Here is a 19,855-nt window from a genome sequence, read left to right as displayed (position 1 = left end):
CATTGTTATGCAGACACTAGTGGACCTCAGAGGCAGATTTATGAATGTCAAAATTGGCTGTATAGGAAAATTTCACGATGCCAGAGGTTTTTTTTGCCTATATTCATGGACAGGCTGGGACACTATTCTCACCAAATGACATTGACAAATTATGTTACTGTCCCCACTGTTATTCTGGAGGACCCTGCATACTCTCTCTTTTGCCTTGGCTTATGAAACCATACCCTAATTTCAGAGGCCCTGGCAAAAGAAGGTTTAATTACACTCTCAGCAGGCGTAGAATGATTACTGAATGTGCTTTTGGCACATTAAAATCTCGTTGGAGGTGTCTACGGACCTGTTTGGATGCCAGTGTAATTAATGCTGTCCGCATTACTGTGGCTTGCTGTGCTCTTCACACCCTGTGTGAAGCCAGACGTGAGCCATTCCCCCAAATGGCCCTATGACAGCGAGGGGATGCTGGGTCAGCACTCCCAGCGAGAAAGTGCAGCTACCACTGAAGGAGCTGGTTGCACCGAGGCAGGAGAAGTAAGAGATGCTTTGTGTGCTCACATTAGGGACTCACAGGTACTATTCTCCCTCTTCCACTGGGCTATGCATGAATATGATGTGGGGAGGAGAGAGAGAGAGAGAACACAGAGTAATGGATCATTTTGGACAGGGGGCAGTACCTGGGAGGGGTGGTCTTGACTGCCATGGAATGCAAGTCAGAATGACATGATGAAAAATGAATTTGTTTGTAGGGTGGGGGCAGCACAATGGCTGTACAGATGGAATTTACTGAAGAGCTGTACCTAGATAACTAGAGGAATACTGTTTGCTTTGTAATGCTTAGTTACTCCTTAACATGTTTTTAGCTTTATTATCTCAAATCATAATTGTATGATGTGATGCACAGATTACAAATAAACAGACATGTTCTGTTTTCAAGAAAGTTTATTGCTATCAGTGCATCACAGTCTTGGGCAGGCCAGCTGCCATTACAAAACCATACATCCAAACAGAAAGGGCAGGAAATAGTTCATAACCAGCACAATCCGCCTATTGCTGGATGTCCCCTGGCCTCAAGCTCGCCTTTCTCTTCTTTACTCATTTACTCTTCCACTCCACTCTCCTGCCCCCAAGTGAGGTTTACACTGGAGAGGGGTGGAAAAAGGAAGGCTGCACGGTGTTTAATTGTCCTGCCCAGCAACTAATGAGTCCTGAATACAGGGGCCGCCCCAACAGGGAATTGTCTAAGCTACTCCTGAGCTGAGGGTATGTTGCAGGGGCATCATGCCATGGGAGAGGCAGCAGGGACCAATATTCTTGTAGCCATTATAGACAGGACTTTCTGGAACAGTTTTCTCTGTTGGGCTCTGTCCTCCCCACTTAGCTGCCGCTCCTGTTCCAGTAACTGTTTACCCTGTCCTCCCCCTGGGCAGCATGCCTTAGCCTTTCCTCCTGCCTCTCAGCATGCTGTTGTTTCAGTCTTTTATCCTTCTTCTGATACTGGACCTGCTGGTCTGCCCTCTCAAGAACATTGATTATAACTTCATCACAGAAGCGCTTCCTTTTGGAATGGTCCGTGAGTACGTTGGGCCAGAGATCGAGTTCCTGAAGAACAGCAGGCAGGATGGGCTGAGAGTCCTGAAACAGGACAAGAAACAGGGTGTTATTGTTTAAAATAGCTCTGTGGAGGAGCACAGAATTAATAACTGTGGAATTCAAGGACAAAAAATATAACAGTTCTAAAGTGAACCTACACACATTGTGAAGGGGATGCGTCAGTCCTCACACTGTCTCTTGATACAGCTTTGTTAATCATAGTTAAAGAAGTGCAAAGGCAATGGTAAATTTAAAATTAAAACCTTTACTCTGCTTCATAAAAAGTTCATAACTAATTGCCATATGGAAGAGAGGTGGGTGTGTCTAGAGCCCTTGCTGCAAACAGCTTTTTCTGTCATATCGGGCCTTTCATATTTTTAAAAACATAACTGTTCTTGTGGTGCCCTAGTGGCAGAGAGAGATGTTATTCCAAACTAAAGGAGGAAAACTTGCAGTGTATGCAGCAGAAGTATTCAAACGAACAGTGACCGAATAGCATATCCCGGAGGGGAATGGACTCAGTGCTTAATCTGTGCCAGGGCCTGGCACTTCATAGCCCCAGCACCTCTGAGCTTGCTGGGCCAGTTATGAAAAAAAAATCTCTATTTTTTGGTCTGAAGTGTGTTTTTCTTAAAAATTCTCAACACAATTGTATCCATCAGGACATTAACCAGGACAGGGCAAGCGGGGCAGCCACCTGGGGTGCAAATCCGAGGGAAGGAGGCCAGAAAAATGGGGCAGACAAAAAAAAAGTAGGGGGTAGAGCCCTGCAGCAGGACTGGGATCTCGCGGGTCCCATTACCATACCACCCTTACTTCTGCACTGCCTTCAGAGCTGGGTAGCCAGAGAGCAGCCTAACATGAGAGTATCAATTAAACACATGGCTTTCCCTGTTACTTGCTGTATGCAAAACTCTCTGAAATCTGCAACATGATTCCACTCCAGTATCCGCCCCACCAGGCTTACCTCTGACAGAAATGGACTTGGCTTGGGAATACAGAATACTGTTTCCCAAACACACACAGTTCACTGTTTACAGGAAGCTGCACAGACCCAGGAAGAGTGACTGCATAGTGGCAAATTTCTAATTAATGACAGGAAAACAAGAATGACCATAGCAAATCGGAAGAGGAGGGCTGCCTAGATGCCATGATGCAATCCGCCATTAGTGACTAAACAGTGATCACCATTTTTGCATTGCTTCTTAAAGCAGAAATCCCTCCTGTTAATGTAATAATAAACAGTAAATTTAAATCAGACACTTACCCAGCTCCGGGGAGGCTTCTGTCCCCATGGAGTTCTCAGCAGGCTTGGCTGCAGCCTGTTCCTTGGCGGCAAACAGCTCTTCCAAGTAGGGAATGGGAATCTGCTGTTGATCCTGATCCACACCCGGCTCTGGGACTGGTTTAATTAAAAAAGTCACTTCATGATCCTGGCTGGGAGCCTGCTGTTGGCTTCAACCAGTCCCATGCTGCTTTCTGGTGGACGGCAGGGCACCATCCTGCCTCACCAGGTCGTCATGAAACACGGTTGGCTCTGTGCTGGGCGCGGTGCCCAGACCCGGTCAAAGTTATCATAAAAGGGGCATGTCGTTGGCAAGTTGCCCGACGTGCAATTCTTATCCCTTGTCTTCCTGTATTCACTCTTTAGCCTCTTAATTCACTTACTGCACTGATTACCTGTCCAGAAACTCTGCAGAGTTTCCAGCTTTTTAGCTATCTGCCAGTATTTCTGGTGCTTTTGCTGAAATCCACAGTTCTACTGGCCTCACGCCACAGATTCACCAAAATCTGGCTGTGCTCTAGTGGCCAAGAAGCAGCTCACTTTGCAAAAGACTTGATCAGATCGATGTCCATTTCAGACCCTGGAAGCTCTCTGATACTGTGCTTGCAGATTGGTGATCAGAAGACAATGGGTTAACACCAACCTGTCATTCGCAAAGGGGGGTGGCTTCCGTTTGCAATAGAGTACATTGCAGATTGTTAGCATAGAGAGGACTAAGGAAGTTGCCCCAAGGAACTCTGGCATTCCTCCAGCTAATTTCTTGGACTCAAGTAAACTGGTGCCATGTCTACCCTGCAAAGCAATAGGGCTCGGACACTGTGTTCCGGCTTGACCCAAGCTCGGACCATCCAGCCCTGCAGGGTCCTGGGATCCTGGTTTCAAGCCCTGGATTAGGGCAACTGCAGTGTGGATGCAAGAGGAGTGAGGGGGGCTTGCCTTGAGATCAGGTTTACACTGCTGTGTAGACATACCCTGAGCTTTGCCCTGACAATACTAAGCATTAGGTCTTTGGTTTGGGTGGAGTTAAGTCTGTTTTTTGCATAGACTTGCTCATTCTAATATTGCATACAATTATAGTTTTAATAGTTGCCCTGTTAACAGAGAAACTTACAGCTGCATTCTCTAAGCTGTTAGTATAACTTCTGATATTTTTGTTGGTGAAGGACATTTCATTTTAAGCACTAAATTTACTGTGTAATTTTGCATGCCTGTGGATGTTGGTATAAATCAGAGAATCTGAACATCCTGGAGTTTCCAGATTTGGCTCTGTAACAGGGCTTGTTTGCCCATCAAGGCAGGCTGCAGGCCTGGCACAGTCCTCTTGCAGACCCTTAACAGAGATCAGGCTAAGATATGAGGTCTGATCCATACCCCAAGTTCAAATCCAGGTATATCACTATTTTCAAAGGAAAGACTTAAAAATCTCAAGAATAAATAGGAACGAGGCTATAGCACTCAAAACATGTTCAAGAAAAGCTACAAACATCCAGCAAACCAAGAATCATTTCACTTGGTTAGGAAAAGCCTCATTTCCATGAAGATAAGGTCTAATTTTAATAAAATGCATTCTTCTTAAGTACTCAGTGCACAGTACATTAATGGAGACAACTTAAAATGTGAGAAGTATGGACACTATAGCCTATATGTGTCTGTTTTTCTTTAACTGGCAGTAAGAGTTATTTTCTTCTAAGTTTTGTTTAAAGTCTCCTCAAGTAACTTAATAAACACGAAGAGTCTCATTTGGAAGATTCACATAAGCCAGGGCAAAGTTGTAATGAGAGTGCACACAGCTGGTTAGTTCAAATTTCAGTTTGGACAGACTTCCCTTAGAAAAGATTAAAGACAATGATGTGTGTGTATTAGTATATACCAAAATGGGATGAAAACAGATGTAAGCAGTGTCAGGATGAGCTCCACCCTGACATCTGGTGGTGAGGTGTGGCAAGTGGTGGAAAAGAACTTCAGGGGCCGATCTCATTTGCATAGGCACACCCACCCCCCCTAGAATGAGGCCCTAGCTGCCCAAATGGTCACTTTGGTTGCTGTGGGATCCCCAGTGTCTCTATTATTGGGGCAGGAAGAATAAATTGTTATTACCCTGATTATGGGAACTGTGCTTGGAACTGTACTTGGCCTTTTGTTATATGGAGGGACTCACCATCAACTAAGTAGCACTCGCTAGGCAAGGGTCATGGTTCCAAAAATCTGTGAATTGAGAGAGGCTGGGGATAAGTATTAATACTTAGTGGCATGGGCCCTTGGGTGAGGGCCTTACATGCTAATTGCACTTTCTCCTCTCTCCACTGTGGAATATCAGAGCTAATTTTGATTCCATTAGGAGTCTCGTTACAGGCTGCTGAGCTCACTTTGGGCTAATGGTGCACCAGCACTGAGGCTCCCCTACTACAAGCTGAATTCACCAAAGAGCTGAACTGACTAAGAGCTGAAATCACTGAGTGTTGTGTTAAGTAGTGGGGGAGCCTGAAGATATATTGTGGAGCAGTTTGTGGGACGGCTGGCGGAGCGGAGCGAAGGCCCATGGAGCTGTGGGGCGGTCAGCTTCAGATCATGTAAGGTGCCCCTTACCTCTCTCCACCCAGGTTGGGAGGTAAAGCTCTGCAGATAAACTTTCGAACTCTGGGGCTGCCCTGACCGGGGACAGAGACTTTTGGGTCATTTGACTTTTGGGACTTTGGGTGATTTGGGGTTGCTGGACTCAAGAACCAAAGGGAAAGGGCATGCCCCAATTTGCTTGGGGTGGGTTTTTTGCTCATGGGTTGTGTTACGAATCCTGTTGGTGGTGTTTCCCCAACATAATGCCACATTGTTTCTCTCGGTTATTAAAAGGCTTTTTGCTACACTCAGACTATGTACTTGCGAGAGGGGAAGTATTGCCTCTTGGAGGCGCCCAGCGGGGGTGGTATATATTTGTCCCAGGTCACTGGGTGGGGGCTCGAACCGGTTTGCATTGTGTTATTGGAATGAATCCACTAGATATTGAACCCGGCCCTTGTTGCTGCCAACTCTGACAGGCAGAAGGGTCACACATATATTGACTCACACACACGCACAAAAAGGCTAACTGGCCTTGAATTTAATAAACTATTTGTCACAGACTTTGTTTCCCGTGCCCTTGGGTTGTGACAGGGCCATGCACTAATCCAGCCTCCAGACCTCTGGCTCCAAACAGTCATCAATACAGGTCCAGGCATGGGAGATTCAGCCCTTCAGCCAAGTCCCACTTGAGTCTATCCCTTTCAGGGTTATCGGAGGTCCACAAGTGGAGGCGGGGGCTGACGACTCACTCTCACACACCTCCCTTCCTTCAAGTGGCCTCTGGCAAGGTATATTCTAGTTCAGCAGCCCCCTCCCCCCAGTAAGTCACTAATAAGAGTTACAAAATAATCGTAATCATTCGGAGGCCAACAAACCTTTCACTGAGGGGGCTCAAATAGGCAGCAGTTGTGCAAGCAGTCTCTGTTCTCAGCTACACTCTCCTCTGGGAGAGGAGGACTGAAGGTCTGGTCTCCTCCCAGGGCTACTGCTAACTGAGCTGAGTTTCACCTTTTCAGGCCCTTCTTCCAGGCCTGACATGCCTGGCAGGTGTAGTTGGGCAGAACTGCGTGAGCCCATAGCAGTTTGTTAACCCTTGCCTGGCCAGTGCGGGTTTGTACACACTCCACCACACGTCAACAAGAGGTTGACAACAGGGAGAGATGAAGGTGTCAGAGGAACCCAAGAAAAAATCAGACTGTTTTGTTACAGTAAACAAAGCAAAACAGTACCATTTCACAAGAGAGCCTAATCAACTTATACATTTCTGAAGATGATTTTCTTTTGTCCCTTCTAAGACAAAACACTTAGATTTTGGGGGACAGAAAGCTGAATTTTGTAATCATAGCAAATTGCACTCACATATATTAGTATACCTGCTTTCACCCACAAAAAAGGCAGTTAGATATTCCAACCATTAATATTAATGCCCACTGTTCAGTGCAAGCACAGAATTGTACCTGAAAAAAAAAAAAAACACACCACACACACAAAAAAAACAAAAATTGAAAAACAGAGATTGAGTTGAGGTCTGGATGAAAATCTGTCCTTCAGTCCTTCCTGACAGTTGCTTTACATTATGTTAACCTACAAAACACATCATTATAGCAGAGGGTTCATGACTGCAAAAGGGCCTGCCTCCACAGGTGCTAGGAGCAGAAAAAGAATGTCATGGACATGGTATGCTTCACCTTCTGCATTGGCAGGAGGAGATATGTGCACGAAGAAATCAGAGAGGTATGATCCAGCCCTTAAGCTTCCTGTAACTTAATTTGCTCATCTGTAAATCAGGGACAATGGTGTTTGGAGACCAAATTAATTAGAACATATAAAAAGCAGATTGAGATATATAAACGCAAAGAGGAGACAAAGATTTTTCAGATAAATGAGGATTAGGTCTTTGGAATCAGGGGCTTCAATCCAGCAGTTGTGCACAGAAATCACATAGAATGTTGGTCTCCAATCCTCCTTTGAAATTAATAAAAATTCCATACATTGCACAGCTGCCTACTTTGGCCCTTCATCAGTACTGGAGAAAAAGTCTGAACAACTAAAAGATCTGCAATTTGAATTATGTGCAGGTGAACTGTCTACAGGCTTATTTAGGACCTGCACTCCAGTAATTTCCCACTTTTGTAAGGAGTAACAGCAAATTATGGGTTTTTTTAAACCCCATTTCAATATAATCAGTCCTGGCTGAAAAATGCTGAATGTTTCTCAGAAACACTGTCTAGAATCTCTATTTTTAAAAACATTTTAACTAGTCTTTAAAAGTCACCCCCAACAACTTAGAGTTTCACATCATTTTCAGAAGTACAAAAAAATGTTGACCATTTCTAACAGTCAGCTAGTGAACCAATTCTCCCCTCTCTTTACCCAATGTGCTTTGATAGCAGAAGGGCCTCTCTCTAGCTGTGATTTCATATGCAAGCCCAGGATCAGAGCCCTGTGGCTTTGGCAAACACCGACACCCTTCAGGCCTTTGTGCCAAGGAATCGTGTTTTATTAGTTATCTATCAGGGAGCTTGGCACTCTGTTCTGCATAGCCTTATATTAAGCGTGTTATGCATTTCAAGTCCTGCAATCAGTTCCATGACCAAATTTAGCACCCTACTTATCTTCTGATGACCAATAAGTCTTTCAAATAGACATCTGATTTCTTGTTCAAGAACATTAAATTCCCCCCAAAAAAATCCTATTTAACCCAAACTTTCCAAAAACTAACACTATTCATGAGTTGAGACTATAGATAGATAAAAATATATAAATGAGAGTGCAAGCACACACATGTACAACTCATCTGTGCTAAAATACCCTATTTTAGTATCCTGCACTCCCCCGCTACCTCTTGAGGTCTCATCCACCTGTTAGACCTTACCGTTCAGGCTGTAAACTATTTGGGGCAGGGACTGTCATTTCTGATATGTAGGTAATGTTTAAACATTAAATAATAAAGTATTCTGCCCATGAAAAAAGCTACATAACCTAATTATCTAGTTATAAAGGACAGAATATTTTACAAGCTTTTAAAATAATCCATTTAAGAATTAACATTAGTCTCTTCATCCAGTGCACAACGCCTATTGATTGGCAATGGCAGTTGCTTATGTGGTTTATGGACAGTACATAACCTAAACTGTCAAACAAAATACTGGAAGAGCTGCTCAGACAACTCCTTATTTGCATTTAGAATTCATATAAAAAAAAATGATGATACAGCTCTGTGATCTGTGCTTATCATTTCTCTCCACTATCCCTTGCAGAGGAAGTTCAAAGGGGACATTTACATTGTTTGCAATGCTCTGCTTGGTCCCTCAGCAGTTACAATTCTTTCATTTTTCAGAAAACCAGAAAGTGAACTAAAGCCAAAAACTTTGTTGACTTCAGAAAGCTAGTCTCAGAAAGATTTTATTTATTTATTTATTTTAGTGTAGAATAAAAAGCTAATAGATCTTTACACTAATGAACAGATGTATGGCAATAACCATAACACACTTAGTGATATCCTCTATATCTTTTTATACATATTCATGTTGTTTTCATAAATTTAATTCTAAAATCATTAGGTGAATGTACCTTCCCATTTTAAAAGTAATGACATACCAAAACACAAATGTGTGGATATATAATCAAATGTATTTAATTGGAACTTAGAGCATTTGATAAATGTTGTTTTGGACTTAAAACAACAACGGGCTTCCATGTCCTATTTCCAACAGTGTTCTTACTCTTTTAATGTGCTGACAGTTCTTAAGATAGGCGAATATCTTTTATAATGTGGTCAAAACCTGCTTTTCCTGATCACAAAAAATCTTAATACTAAAAGGGAAATTACATTAGGTTTGGACTTTGTAGACCTCAGAAACTCAGTTACAATAATTAAAAAACAAGAACACCCACAAACCACAAGTTCTCTGCGCTGTCCAGGACACACCAGGATAATTCTCCATTATCCCACCCCTCCATGGGGTAACCTGGGTAAGTTCTACCTTGTTTACCTTGCCCTGGAACATTCTTCCAGCTGGTGGGCCAGCTTGGACAGAATTCTGTACTGTAATGTACTATGCAACAATCCACCCTACAGCCTCATTACAGGAGATGTGGGCCTAATTTGAAAACCAATCTCACTTCCTGGCACAGAAAGACCTGGGAACGTTCTATGGGTAGTGACTCTCCCTCTTGAGCTGGAGAAGGGAGAAGCACCTTTTTCTCGCCATTCTTGAGCCAACTTCTCAAGGCTGAAAAGTGGTGCTGGTGGGCTCTGGAAAGAGCTTCATCCAGCTCTCCTTCATCAAAAGGAACAGTCACCCAGAAAAGGCCTTTGGTGGCAATGATGGAGAAATAAGAGGGCAAAATGAAGAGACCACAAAAGACAACACTCCCCCATCACCCAAAAAGTTTCCATACTCTATATACCATATGCTTCAGAGAATTTCACAGAGTCCTGGGGTCTGATTCCAGATAGTATTTTAAAAAGAAAAAGATGCTGGAACAGAGCTTTTAGTTTCTAAGCAATAACAATTAAATGAACAAGCATTTCCTGGGAATTAATGACTGGCTGGGGAAGTTGATAGCACAAGGCAAAAGCTGAGGATCATTAACCTTTGGCCAGTCATTAATTCCCCGGGAAATGCTATTTGCCAAGCTTGTCATTTTTATTTTCTAAGTATATAATATCTGACACGCCATGAATGAGAGACAGGACCACTACTCAAGGGAGGGGATGGGCAAAATCTGCTACCTTACTCCAGTTGAGTATTCCTTATTCCACAAGTAGCCTCCTTGAAATCAATGGTGCTTCTCAGAAAGTGAGGGATTACTTAACATGAACAAAAGTGCCAGAATTAGGCCCTTAATACGGTGAATAGATATAACTTTAAATCTGTAGCAGCTGTGCAAAATTACATGGTTTAAATTCTGCTACATTGTGATGACACAACACAGGTAGATACAATGAAGTATATTTTCTTCTCAGTGTATGTACTTAACTCCTAATGCTGATAGGTGCTGTACACACACAGCTTAATACACATGCATGTCTTTGCATCTTTGTTCAACGGAAAGGTTAGCGTGAGAAACTCTCTCTTTACAAGGCTACATTAGTGACTGGTATCCAGCTGGATACCAATGAGAGATAGTTCACCATTAGGGAGGCAGAATAGTCCAATGGATAGTACACCAGGCTGGGAGAGGAGGCGGCCTACTTTGGTCTTCCAGATTTGGCCCTTAGATTACCATGGCCAACTCACTTAACTTCTCCACGCTGTCTCCCAACTCATCTGTTGGGGACCATTACCCTCCTCTACCAAGGATTTTGAGATCTACAGATGACAAGTGCTATTGAAGTGCTGAGTATTATTATTTCACAAGGGCCACCACTTATAGTTGGGGGTGGGTTGTTTGGTTGTTTTTTTTTTTTTTTTTGATATGATCATTTTCTATGCCAACAAGCAGCAGGCATTAAGACATCTATCACTGGTAGCCATCTACCTATACTACCTCATGCAGTCACCTCCAGCCCGGGTTATTCACACATCATAGGCCTAGTCACAGCCATGGAGATAACTGGATGGGCCTTGTACATCTCTTTTGTACCATACAGGGCTCCATCAAACTTAGGGCAAGCACTGGCCCATCTAAACAATAATTTAAGGTTGTTATAATAAAGTCCCATTTGGAGAAAAATTTCTGGCAACACTTGAAATACATGTATTCTATTTCTCATATAGGTTTTCTGCGATGAGTTAAACAAACAGCTTTCTTAGTTCTGGACTGCAGATTATAGTGCTTTTGCAGAATTCCTCATAGCTTCTCAAACATCTCTCTCACATCCTAAAGTAACTGATACAACTCCATTATTTTCAGTTTCTGAAGCCCAGACACATCTGCAGTATTTCTAAGAATTTTTACCTCAAGGGTAAGTATTAATTTTTCATGTGACAAATACAAATTTTCTAGATATTTTTTTAAAACCAAAAAGCCACCACAAAGATGGATAGCTTCTGGAACAAATAATGCCATAGAAATAATAAATATAAACTGTTCTCTGGAGAGTAACATTCTCCATTTTAACAGTCCTTCCATAAACACAAACAAGCTGTGAAAATTATACAGAAAGATCCACCTACAGCAACCATTTCAAACCACCTCCAGCACTTATTCTACAAAAGAAATTGAAAGGTTCACTTGGTTCACAGTACAAGACATTCTGCATATTAACTAATAAGGGGTCAGTATGCAAATACAATGTAATACTCTGGAAACACAGTATATTCTGTCACTGCCCATTCAGAAACCCTAATTCTTGATTTAAGAGTGTTTAAACCCCATCCCCCCTATATATCCTGTCTAGTTTACAACTATATATAGGGCAAATGACAGACATCTTGCACACAAAATAAAAATATTGTTCAGGATGTATGCATTACTTTTCTAAAGTATGCATGGTAATAGAACTGGACCTGATAACCTCTAAAAAACAAATCCATTTTGTGTTTATTCCCCAGGTAGCACATCTTTCAATGCATCTGTAATTGAAAATAAGTATCTGCATGTCCCAATCAGTAGTCTATTTTGTTTGGTTTGAAAAACTTTGCTCACATTACAGTATAAACAAATTATATGTTATAAGATGAATTTAGGTCCCATGAAAGGTATCATTGACTGCACTGAAAACTGAACTCCTCTATTTTCCTACAGAGCATGTAGGAGCAGCTTCTGCACACTGCCCCACTGATGAGCTTTAGGCCATTCCTGGAGAAACATGGCAGGCTTAGCAGAGAAAACAAACATTGTGGAAGCCAACAAAGTTAACAGTTGTTGTGTGGACACCTTTGTCCACTGGGAATTACTGTAGACTGAATCAGCAAACTCATTTCATATAGACTATGTTCTAACCATGATATGGTAATAATACTTCAGTCACAGTACTATCAAGGTGAGACTCAAATAAGCAGTAGTGAAAAAGCTCTATTTTCAGTTACCCATTTCTTGAGCCGTCTCAGAGATTTAGGTTTAGATTCTGCAATCCTCATTCCAGCTAGGGAGAGTCTTGCCTGAATAAGGCATAGATGACAGATTAGATTAAATCCTGGCCACATTGAAGTCAACAGGAGTTTTGCCACTGACTTCAGGAAGACCAGAATTTCTCCTAGTCCTTAAGCATTAGCAAGCAAATTTTACGATTAAGAAAAAAAAGAGTGGACCAAATTCTGTGCTGCTTTGGAAACTCATATTCTTGCAATTCGAAGTGGCCAGACACATCTTTGTACTGATGTTTGATTAAAGCTCAAAAGCATGAATGAATTAGGCCATTTCTGACTTTAATTACACATCCCTGCCACCCCATTAAAGTTGAAGGCTAAATGGGCTCCACAAAGTAACTGAGCGTGGAATTTGACTTGTGACATTTGGACTTGGATGCTCAATACTAAAATATTGTCTTATTTGAAAGTGAATTAGGAAGATGCAAGTCTTTGTACCACCAATAACACTCTTCTGAAAATACAGGTAGTAAGAGATTTAAACAGGGTTGAAAGGGTTAATAAAGGATGTTTCTTGAGTCATCAGCTCGGGAACTTCCAAACATTCTTACTGTACCGAATTGCCAATCTCTGATGCCTTTTTGCTGTGGTGACCGCATTTTTTCTGTTAATTGATATTAGGGTCCAGTCCTTCGTTCCTTGCACATCGGTTAGTTCTCTATTTTACTGCAGCTTCAATAGGAGTTCTACATGTATAAGGATTTGATCTGGCATCCCTTAACCACAGGCAGTTCTACTAAGAAAGTAAATGATTTTTAAATTTCTCTTCTTTTATGGCATTACAGTACAAGTTTGCTCTGAATTAACCTTTAATTCAATTAGTGGAAAGTGGAAAGTTCCTACATAAATGGCATATTAATTTATCCTATTTTTATAGAAATAACAACACTTGTGAGCAGACAGCCAGATCCCGAAAATACTACCAGGACAGTGCTTTCTACAGCAACTTCAATACAACTACTCAGAGCAAGCGTCATATTAATTCGTGTTTGCAGGACCAGGCCTTAGAGAGGCAGAAGAGAATAATCTTTTCAAGTACTTGTTCAGGCTGCTTTGATAAGTATTCAATTATTTATACATGACATAACTCAGGGTAGAAATTTGTTAATTAGAGACAGATGGGACAGAGTAGCCTAACTCCAAAGCTACTACATTGTCAGAGCTCATTGTTACAGACTCTGGTTCAACACTTGCACTTTCCAAAAATATATGCATTTGGGAGGAGGGGGGAAGAGACTTGTCTGGCAAAAAATAACTGAACAATGAGTCAGTGTAAAACAATGAATTAATACATTCAATACTAGAATCGAGACCACAGTGTTCTTTTAATACAAAGATCAAATTACAGAGCTAAAAGATCTAGTTTATGAAGCCAACTTGAAAATATGAAAGTCTCAGTTATTAACTCCATAAAGGCCAAAATCCTGCTCACCCTATTTGCGAAATCTTAATGGGACTACTTGTATTAGTAAGGCAATCAAGATTGGCCTACCTCAAAAAGCGTTTTCTTTTTTTTTTTTTTTTGGGGTGTACTGCAGAATAACCCACCATTGTAGCAAGCAAAGATTGTGTCAAAAACAAAACAAAAAAACCCGAGTGGTATACATATAGTTTAACACCCAAAACAAACTGAGCTTCTCAACTGGGCACAGAAAGCACAGTCTGTACGACATGCAACTCTGTAGGTGATCTATTTATGAAGAGGAACTACAAAGCTGTTTTGTAGGTTGTCGTCACATGAAGTTCTGCAAGGTGATATGACAGCAGACAGCACTGACTTAGAGTTTCAAATAAAATGTATTATTGCCTTCTAAACATATGCAAAATTAACCCATTTCTATAACAATAATGCTGCTAAAACAATTGCTGTTACCTGACTTTAGAATTCCCTTTCAATTACTGCTATATAACAGCTTTCATGAACAGGATTATTAACATAAGATGTTAGCACGGCTCACTCAGCATCACTAAAAGATGGTGGGTTCACAGCACACAAGTACTTGAGCTCACCCTGCATTGTGTCATTAGGGATTGAGGCCTGGATACACAAAGAGATTTAGGCGTTGCCGCACTGTGTGTTGCAATGCCTAATTTTTAGGCACCTAGGAAAAAAAATCCACAGGAACAGTGCTAAGTCTGGGCTGCAGAGAGGTATCTCTCTCTGCACAGATGATCCCCAAACTGGAACCCCTCTCCTGGAGTCAGGCAGCTTAAGCACCTACATAGCTTCTTGTGGTAGTGAGTTGGGCAGCTGCCTCACTCCACACAAAACAGTGGCACCAGTGCCATGCCCACTCACCTGATTGCTTTAACCACTGGGCTAAAAGATTTGCCAGTGTTGAACCTGGATCTCCCATAATTCTCTTCTCTGCCAGAGTGGGGAAGAAAGGATCTGAGCAGGGTTCTTCTACCTCTCAGAAGAGTGCTCTAACTGCTAAGCTATGGGATATTCTGATGTGGTGCTCCCTCAGTCTCTTCTCTTGAAGCAGATCCATTAGGTATAAATAATGAAAGTGATTGGAGCAGGGGAACAAAACCTATGGCCTCCCACCTCCCAGGTGAGTTCCCTAACCACTGGGCTCAGTGGAACAGTCATTGGGCACATGAGCAAGAAAGAGACTCTGTAAACCGGTGGTTTGGCCACCCACCTTAGAAGTTGAAGACAGACAGTCCAATCCCCTTGCTCCAATCACACTTTCATTATTTATCCCCAATGAAACAGCTTGTACAGGAGAGATTGAGGGAGCCCCCACATCAGCATATCCCACAGGTAAGGACTCTAGCCACTAAGCTGAGAGGTAGGAGACCCTTTTCAAATCCTTTCTCCCTGCTCAGGCAGGGAAGGGCATTGAACCTGGGCCTCCTACATCCTAGACAAATGTTCTAACCACTGGACTAAAAGTTCTAATCTGGCTACCACCACTGCCATCCTGGCCAGATTTTGATTAGGATTTGACCTGGTAGGCAGCCTCTCAGCATACCTACTGAATCTCCTAAGAAACGTGTACTCTAAAAAAATATAGGCATTGAGTGAATTTTGGCACCTACAGGATTCAGTGCAAGTTTTGTGGATCACAGTGGAGGCAAAAACCAGGACTTAGGTGTCTAAGTCTGGGGTTTAAGCATCTAAGTATCTTTGTGGATTGGGGCCTGAGTGCACAGTGCTTTCCCAATTCCCATTGGAAATACAATGGGAACTCTGGGTGCTTAATACTCTCAGGATAAGGACCTTGATGAGGATTACACTAGCGAGGCTATACTTTAAATGAGAAGTTAGCCCAGAAGGTTTCTGATGATGGTTCATGTGCACAGAAGAGTCCGCTGTCATTTTTTGACAATGAGGGAATAACTCTAGCGACCCAGCCAGAAATATTCCCTAATAGTCAAACTGTGTATGAGCTGTTGGCTCTGCCAACAATCAATACATTAGAAACATTAAACTTTTCTGTCACTTTCTGATTCAAGATACGGAGTGCATAAAATTTGCCATACCAAAATAAATTATATTCAATACAATTCCAATAAAAATGATATCTGCAGATATGTTCACAACTTAAATTGCCTTTTTTTAAAAAATGCATTGAGTATCAAAGGAGTCATTTGTTACATAATTTTACCTCTCCTCTTCAAATAATCTCTTTATACTAATCTCAATTGCATAAACTCTGTACCTGATAGTACATAAAAGATTTTATGTTTCTGGGATACTACAAGTGTAGTATTTTATGTTTAACATTGCTGCAAAACCTTTTCTCAGGATATTGTGAAATGCAAACTCTCAGCTGAAAGACACACTGGGCAAGATACAGAAAATATACAACTCACCAATTCTGCCACCTACAGAGTATTAACAAGTGCTGTATTGTTAAAGTCAAATGCATAGAATATCATTCATGAAGGCCTTTCGGTTCAAGTTATTATCTATATGGTATGTGCAATCATCATCATAAGTGACAAAAAGGGAGGAATGTTAGCCAAATACTCAACAGCCAATAAGATTTTGTTTTTTTTTAAACATGCAACCATGTCAGTTCAAGGATTTACTTTTCCTTTCAGGTAAAAACATTGTAATTACAAGTCCTTCTGTGAATAAACTGATGCAACTGCGCTGTCATCTGTGAAATTTTTCACTACGAGATCGTTGATCTCATTTTACTTCCTACTCTGTAAAGTTTATGACAACTCATCCATCCCTATTATACATGTTACTGCATCACATCAATTCTTTTATTTTCCACTTCTAAATGCAATATCATCTGCTAATAATTCTATACTGATACAGAAAATTCTACACAGATATAAAAAAGGAATACTTATGGCACCTTAGAGACTAACAAATTTATTTGAGCATAAGCTTTTGTGAACTAGATCTCACTTCATTGGATGCATGCAGTGGAAAATACAGTGGGGAGATTTTATATACACAGAGAACATGCAACAATGGGTGTTACCATACACACTGTAACGAGAGTGATCAGGTAAGGTTGTTTCGTGAGCTACAGCTCACTTCATCAGATGCATGCAGTGAAAAATACAGTGCGGAGATTTTATATACACAGAGAACATGAAACAACCTTACCTGATCACTCTCGTTACAGTGTATATGGTAACACCCATTGTTGCATGTTCTCTGTGGCTCATTACTTCAATGGCAACTTTGCCTGAGTAAGGACTGCAGCAGCGTGCCCAAATTCATACAAACATGTCTAGTATAAAAACTCAGAATTAGACTGTCAATTTACTTATAAGTGTGGCCGATTCACAGAAATTCTGAACAGTCACTCTGCACAGTATTAAGCCCAGATTCTACAAACACTTATGTGGGTAACTCTACTTATGTAAGTTACTCACATGGCTAAGCATTTAAAGGATTGGGCCAATAGTGTGTTTTTCTTAAGAAATTAACTGGTATTTTCCTTTTAACATAGGACTTGCATGACTTTCATTCTGAACCGAATTTGTTTTCTGTGTTTGAACATGCGTGCACACCTGCAAAATGGACAGATATGCATCCAGCACAAAAATACTGACACCTCTTTGGACCATCATTTACAGTTTAACTTTTTCAGCTATTGAAATCAGGGTGCATTCATCATCAAGACACTGTAATTGATAGACAACAGCAGTAAATGCCTCATCTTGAGCTTTCCTAGTACAAAAGAGGCAACCCTGAAATGTGTTAAATACTGTAAACCTTAGAGTGAGCAAAAAGGTGAAATGTCTACTTCTCAAAATAGTTATGGTGCCATCTCTGTCAAACCAAAGTAGGCAGGTCACAGGTGAAGGGCAATAGCTGTACATGCTGGTCACCATGAGGACATGATCTCCAGATGGTATTTGGAATATATATTCTCTTCCGCCGCCCCCCACCACACACACACACACCAGTACAGGGAAGCCTAATAGTTTAGGCTCTTCCCAGATAATTAGTGCTAAATTGTTCCCATACAGGGTTTCTCTTTGTATCAACATGTCAGTTTATAATCCTGCTTGCAACTGTTTTAAGTGATTCATTCTCCCCTTCACTACTGAAAAGCCACTAAAGCAAGCTGGTATTTAAGTTTAATTTCCCATGTCACTGGTCTTAAACAGCAAAAACAAAAAGTTTACCATCACTAACATCATCTTGACTGTCCCCTCCCCAGCCAAAAAACCCAAACCCCCCGTAAGTCTTCATCTCCCTCTAGCCCTGGAAACGCGGGGATCTAGGAAATGCTGCATACTCTACATGTAGGGGAACTGCCATAGAGCCAACAGCACTGGGGAAGAGGCGGTCTCCCTGGCTGTCACATCTCTCCCCTCCAGTTTCAGGCACCCCTCATAGAAAGAAGCCAGCATGAGGGGTCGGGGGAGAGACTCTAAATACGAACCACACTCAAAGGAAATGCAGCAGGCGGGGTGGGGGGGGGCAGCCAGCCCCACCTCGCAAGGGAAAAGTCCCCGCAGCCTCTGACACCGGTTGCACGCGTGGGATCCTGCCCTCCCCAGTCGCGGCCACAAGCCAAAGCCGCCGGCTCCGCCGCCCCGCGCAGCGGAGGATGCCCCGGAAATGCCCCTCGCCCAGGGCGGCAGCCGCCCGTTCCTTACCGTCCCAGCTCCGACTCCAGCTCGAAGTAATGGGCCAGGGTGTCTTTGTTGGAGCCGTCGATCCAGTAGTCGGGCGCCGCGCCCCCCGCCCTGCCCGCGGCGGAGGCGCTGGAGGACGAGGAGGGCACGGTGACTTTCAGCATGCCGGGACCCCGGCCGGCCGGCGGCTGCCTCCCGCTCCGGCCAGGCTGCGGAATCCGAGCGCGAAGGCGGCCGGGCTCGGCGCTCCCCCCCGCCTCGCCCTCAGCAGCGGCCGCGGCTCCTCTCCCGCGCTGCCAGGAAAACTTCCAGCCTCAGCAGCTGCTGCGCTGCCAACCGCCCGGCAGAGGCAGGCGGGGAGGGAGCGGACGGGGGTCCGGGGGCGGCGGCGGCGGCAGCGGCAACACACACCGCGGTGGGGAGCGGGGGCTGCAGCTCCCAGGGGAGCCCACAGCAAAGCCGCCCCAGCCCTCCCGCAGCGGCTCGGTCCCGGCGCGTGGAAGGTGTGAGCGGGGGCATCCAGGGGCGGGAGCAGCGCCTAGAGCCACGCTTGCGGTTTCTTTACTTGCTGGGCTGCTGCCATCGCCATCCACTTCCCATTAAAGTGATGCTGGAGCCAGTCCCGGGATCGGCTGAGCGAGCGCAGAGCCTCCCACTGGCACCGGGCCCCCAGCAGCCTCTCTCTGCCTGTATGTGAGCTGCAGCCAGTAAGTATATCAGGGTACCTGCCTGCCGCGCCGCCTTTCCCCGGGGCCCTAATGCGCTCTGGGTTCCTCTCCGGCCCTCGCAGCAGACTGGAAGATGCTCTGTCAGAAGGGAAGAAGCACTGTAAGAACCTAACGCCCCGAGCTGTTCCTTCTCCCCCCGCTAGCACTCCCCCGAGCGACTGTTAAACTAAAGATCGCATCTATTTTTTCAGACTTTTCTTATTGTTACTAAAATCTCTTGGTTATAAACCGGCTGTTTTTCTGCCCTTCACTCATCTCGGGAAGGAAAATTAACGGGCTAGTTTCACTCCCCAGCCCCCACTAGTGAGTTTCACTTTCAGATTCTCGTGCAATGCCATAACGCTACAAAGTCTGGGTTGCGAATACTGCAAGAGACTGGTTATAAACTAGGGGAGAGGTGTGTCCCGTTTTCATTTACATTCATAGCATCGGTTTCAGAGTAACAGCCGTGTTAGTCTGTATTCGCAAAAAGAAAAGGAGGACTTGTGGCACCTTAGAGACTAACCAATTTATTAGAGCATAAGCTTTCGTGAGCTACAGCTCACTTCTTCAGAAGCATCGTGTCTTTGCTTTAAGCACCAGTACTAAAAGTT

General features: G+C 43.2%; 1 protein-coding gene across 1 annotated transcript in view; it reads right to left on the bottom strand.

Moving 5' to 3' along the window:
• CAMK4 (calcium/calmodulin dependent protein kinase IV) overlaps positions 1 to 19,242 on the bottom strand; it is a 291,927-nt gene extending 272,685 nt beyond the window's left edge. The window contains exon 1 of the mRNA XM_073344679.1: positions 18,556 to 19,242. Coding sequence (XP_073200780.1) covers positions 18,556 to 18,698 — 143 coding nt within the window. The 5' untranslated portion in view covers positions 18,699 to 19,242. The remainder of the gene's footprint in view (positions 1 to 18,555) is intronic.
• Positions 19,243 to 19,855: the final 613 nt, after the last annotated feature.

This window comes from Lepidochelys kempii, chromosome 5 (assembly GCF_965140285.1).
Source record: "Lepidochelys kempii isolate rLepKem1 chromosome 5, rLepKem1.hap1, whole genome shotgun sequence".
Classification (NCBI taxonomy): Eukaryota; Metazoa; Chordata; order Testudines; family Cheloniidae; genus Lepidochelys; species Lepidochelys kempii.
Note: the sequence above shows the minus strand (reverse complement) of the source record. Positions and strands in the feature narration are given on the sequence as shown.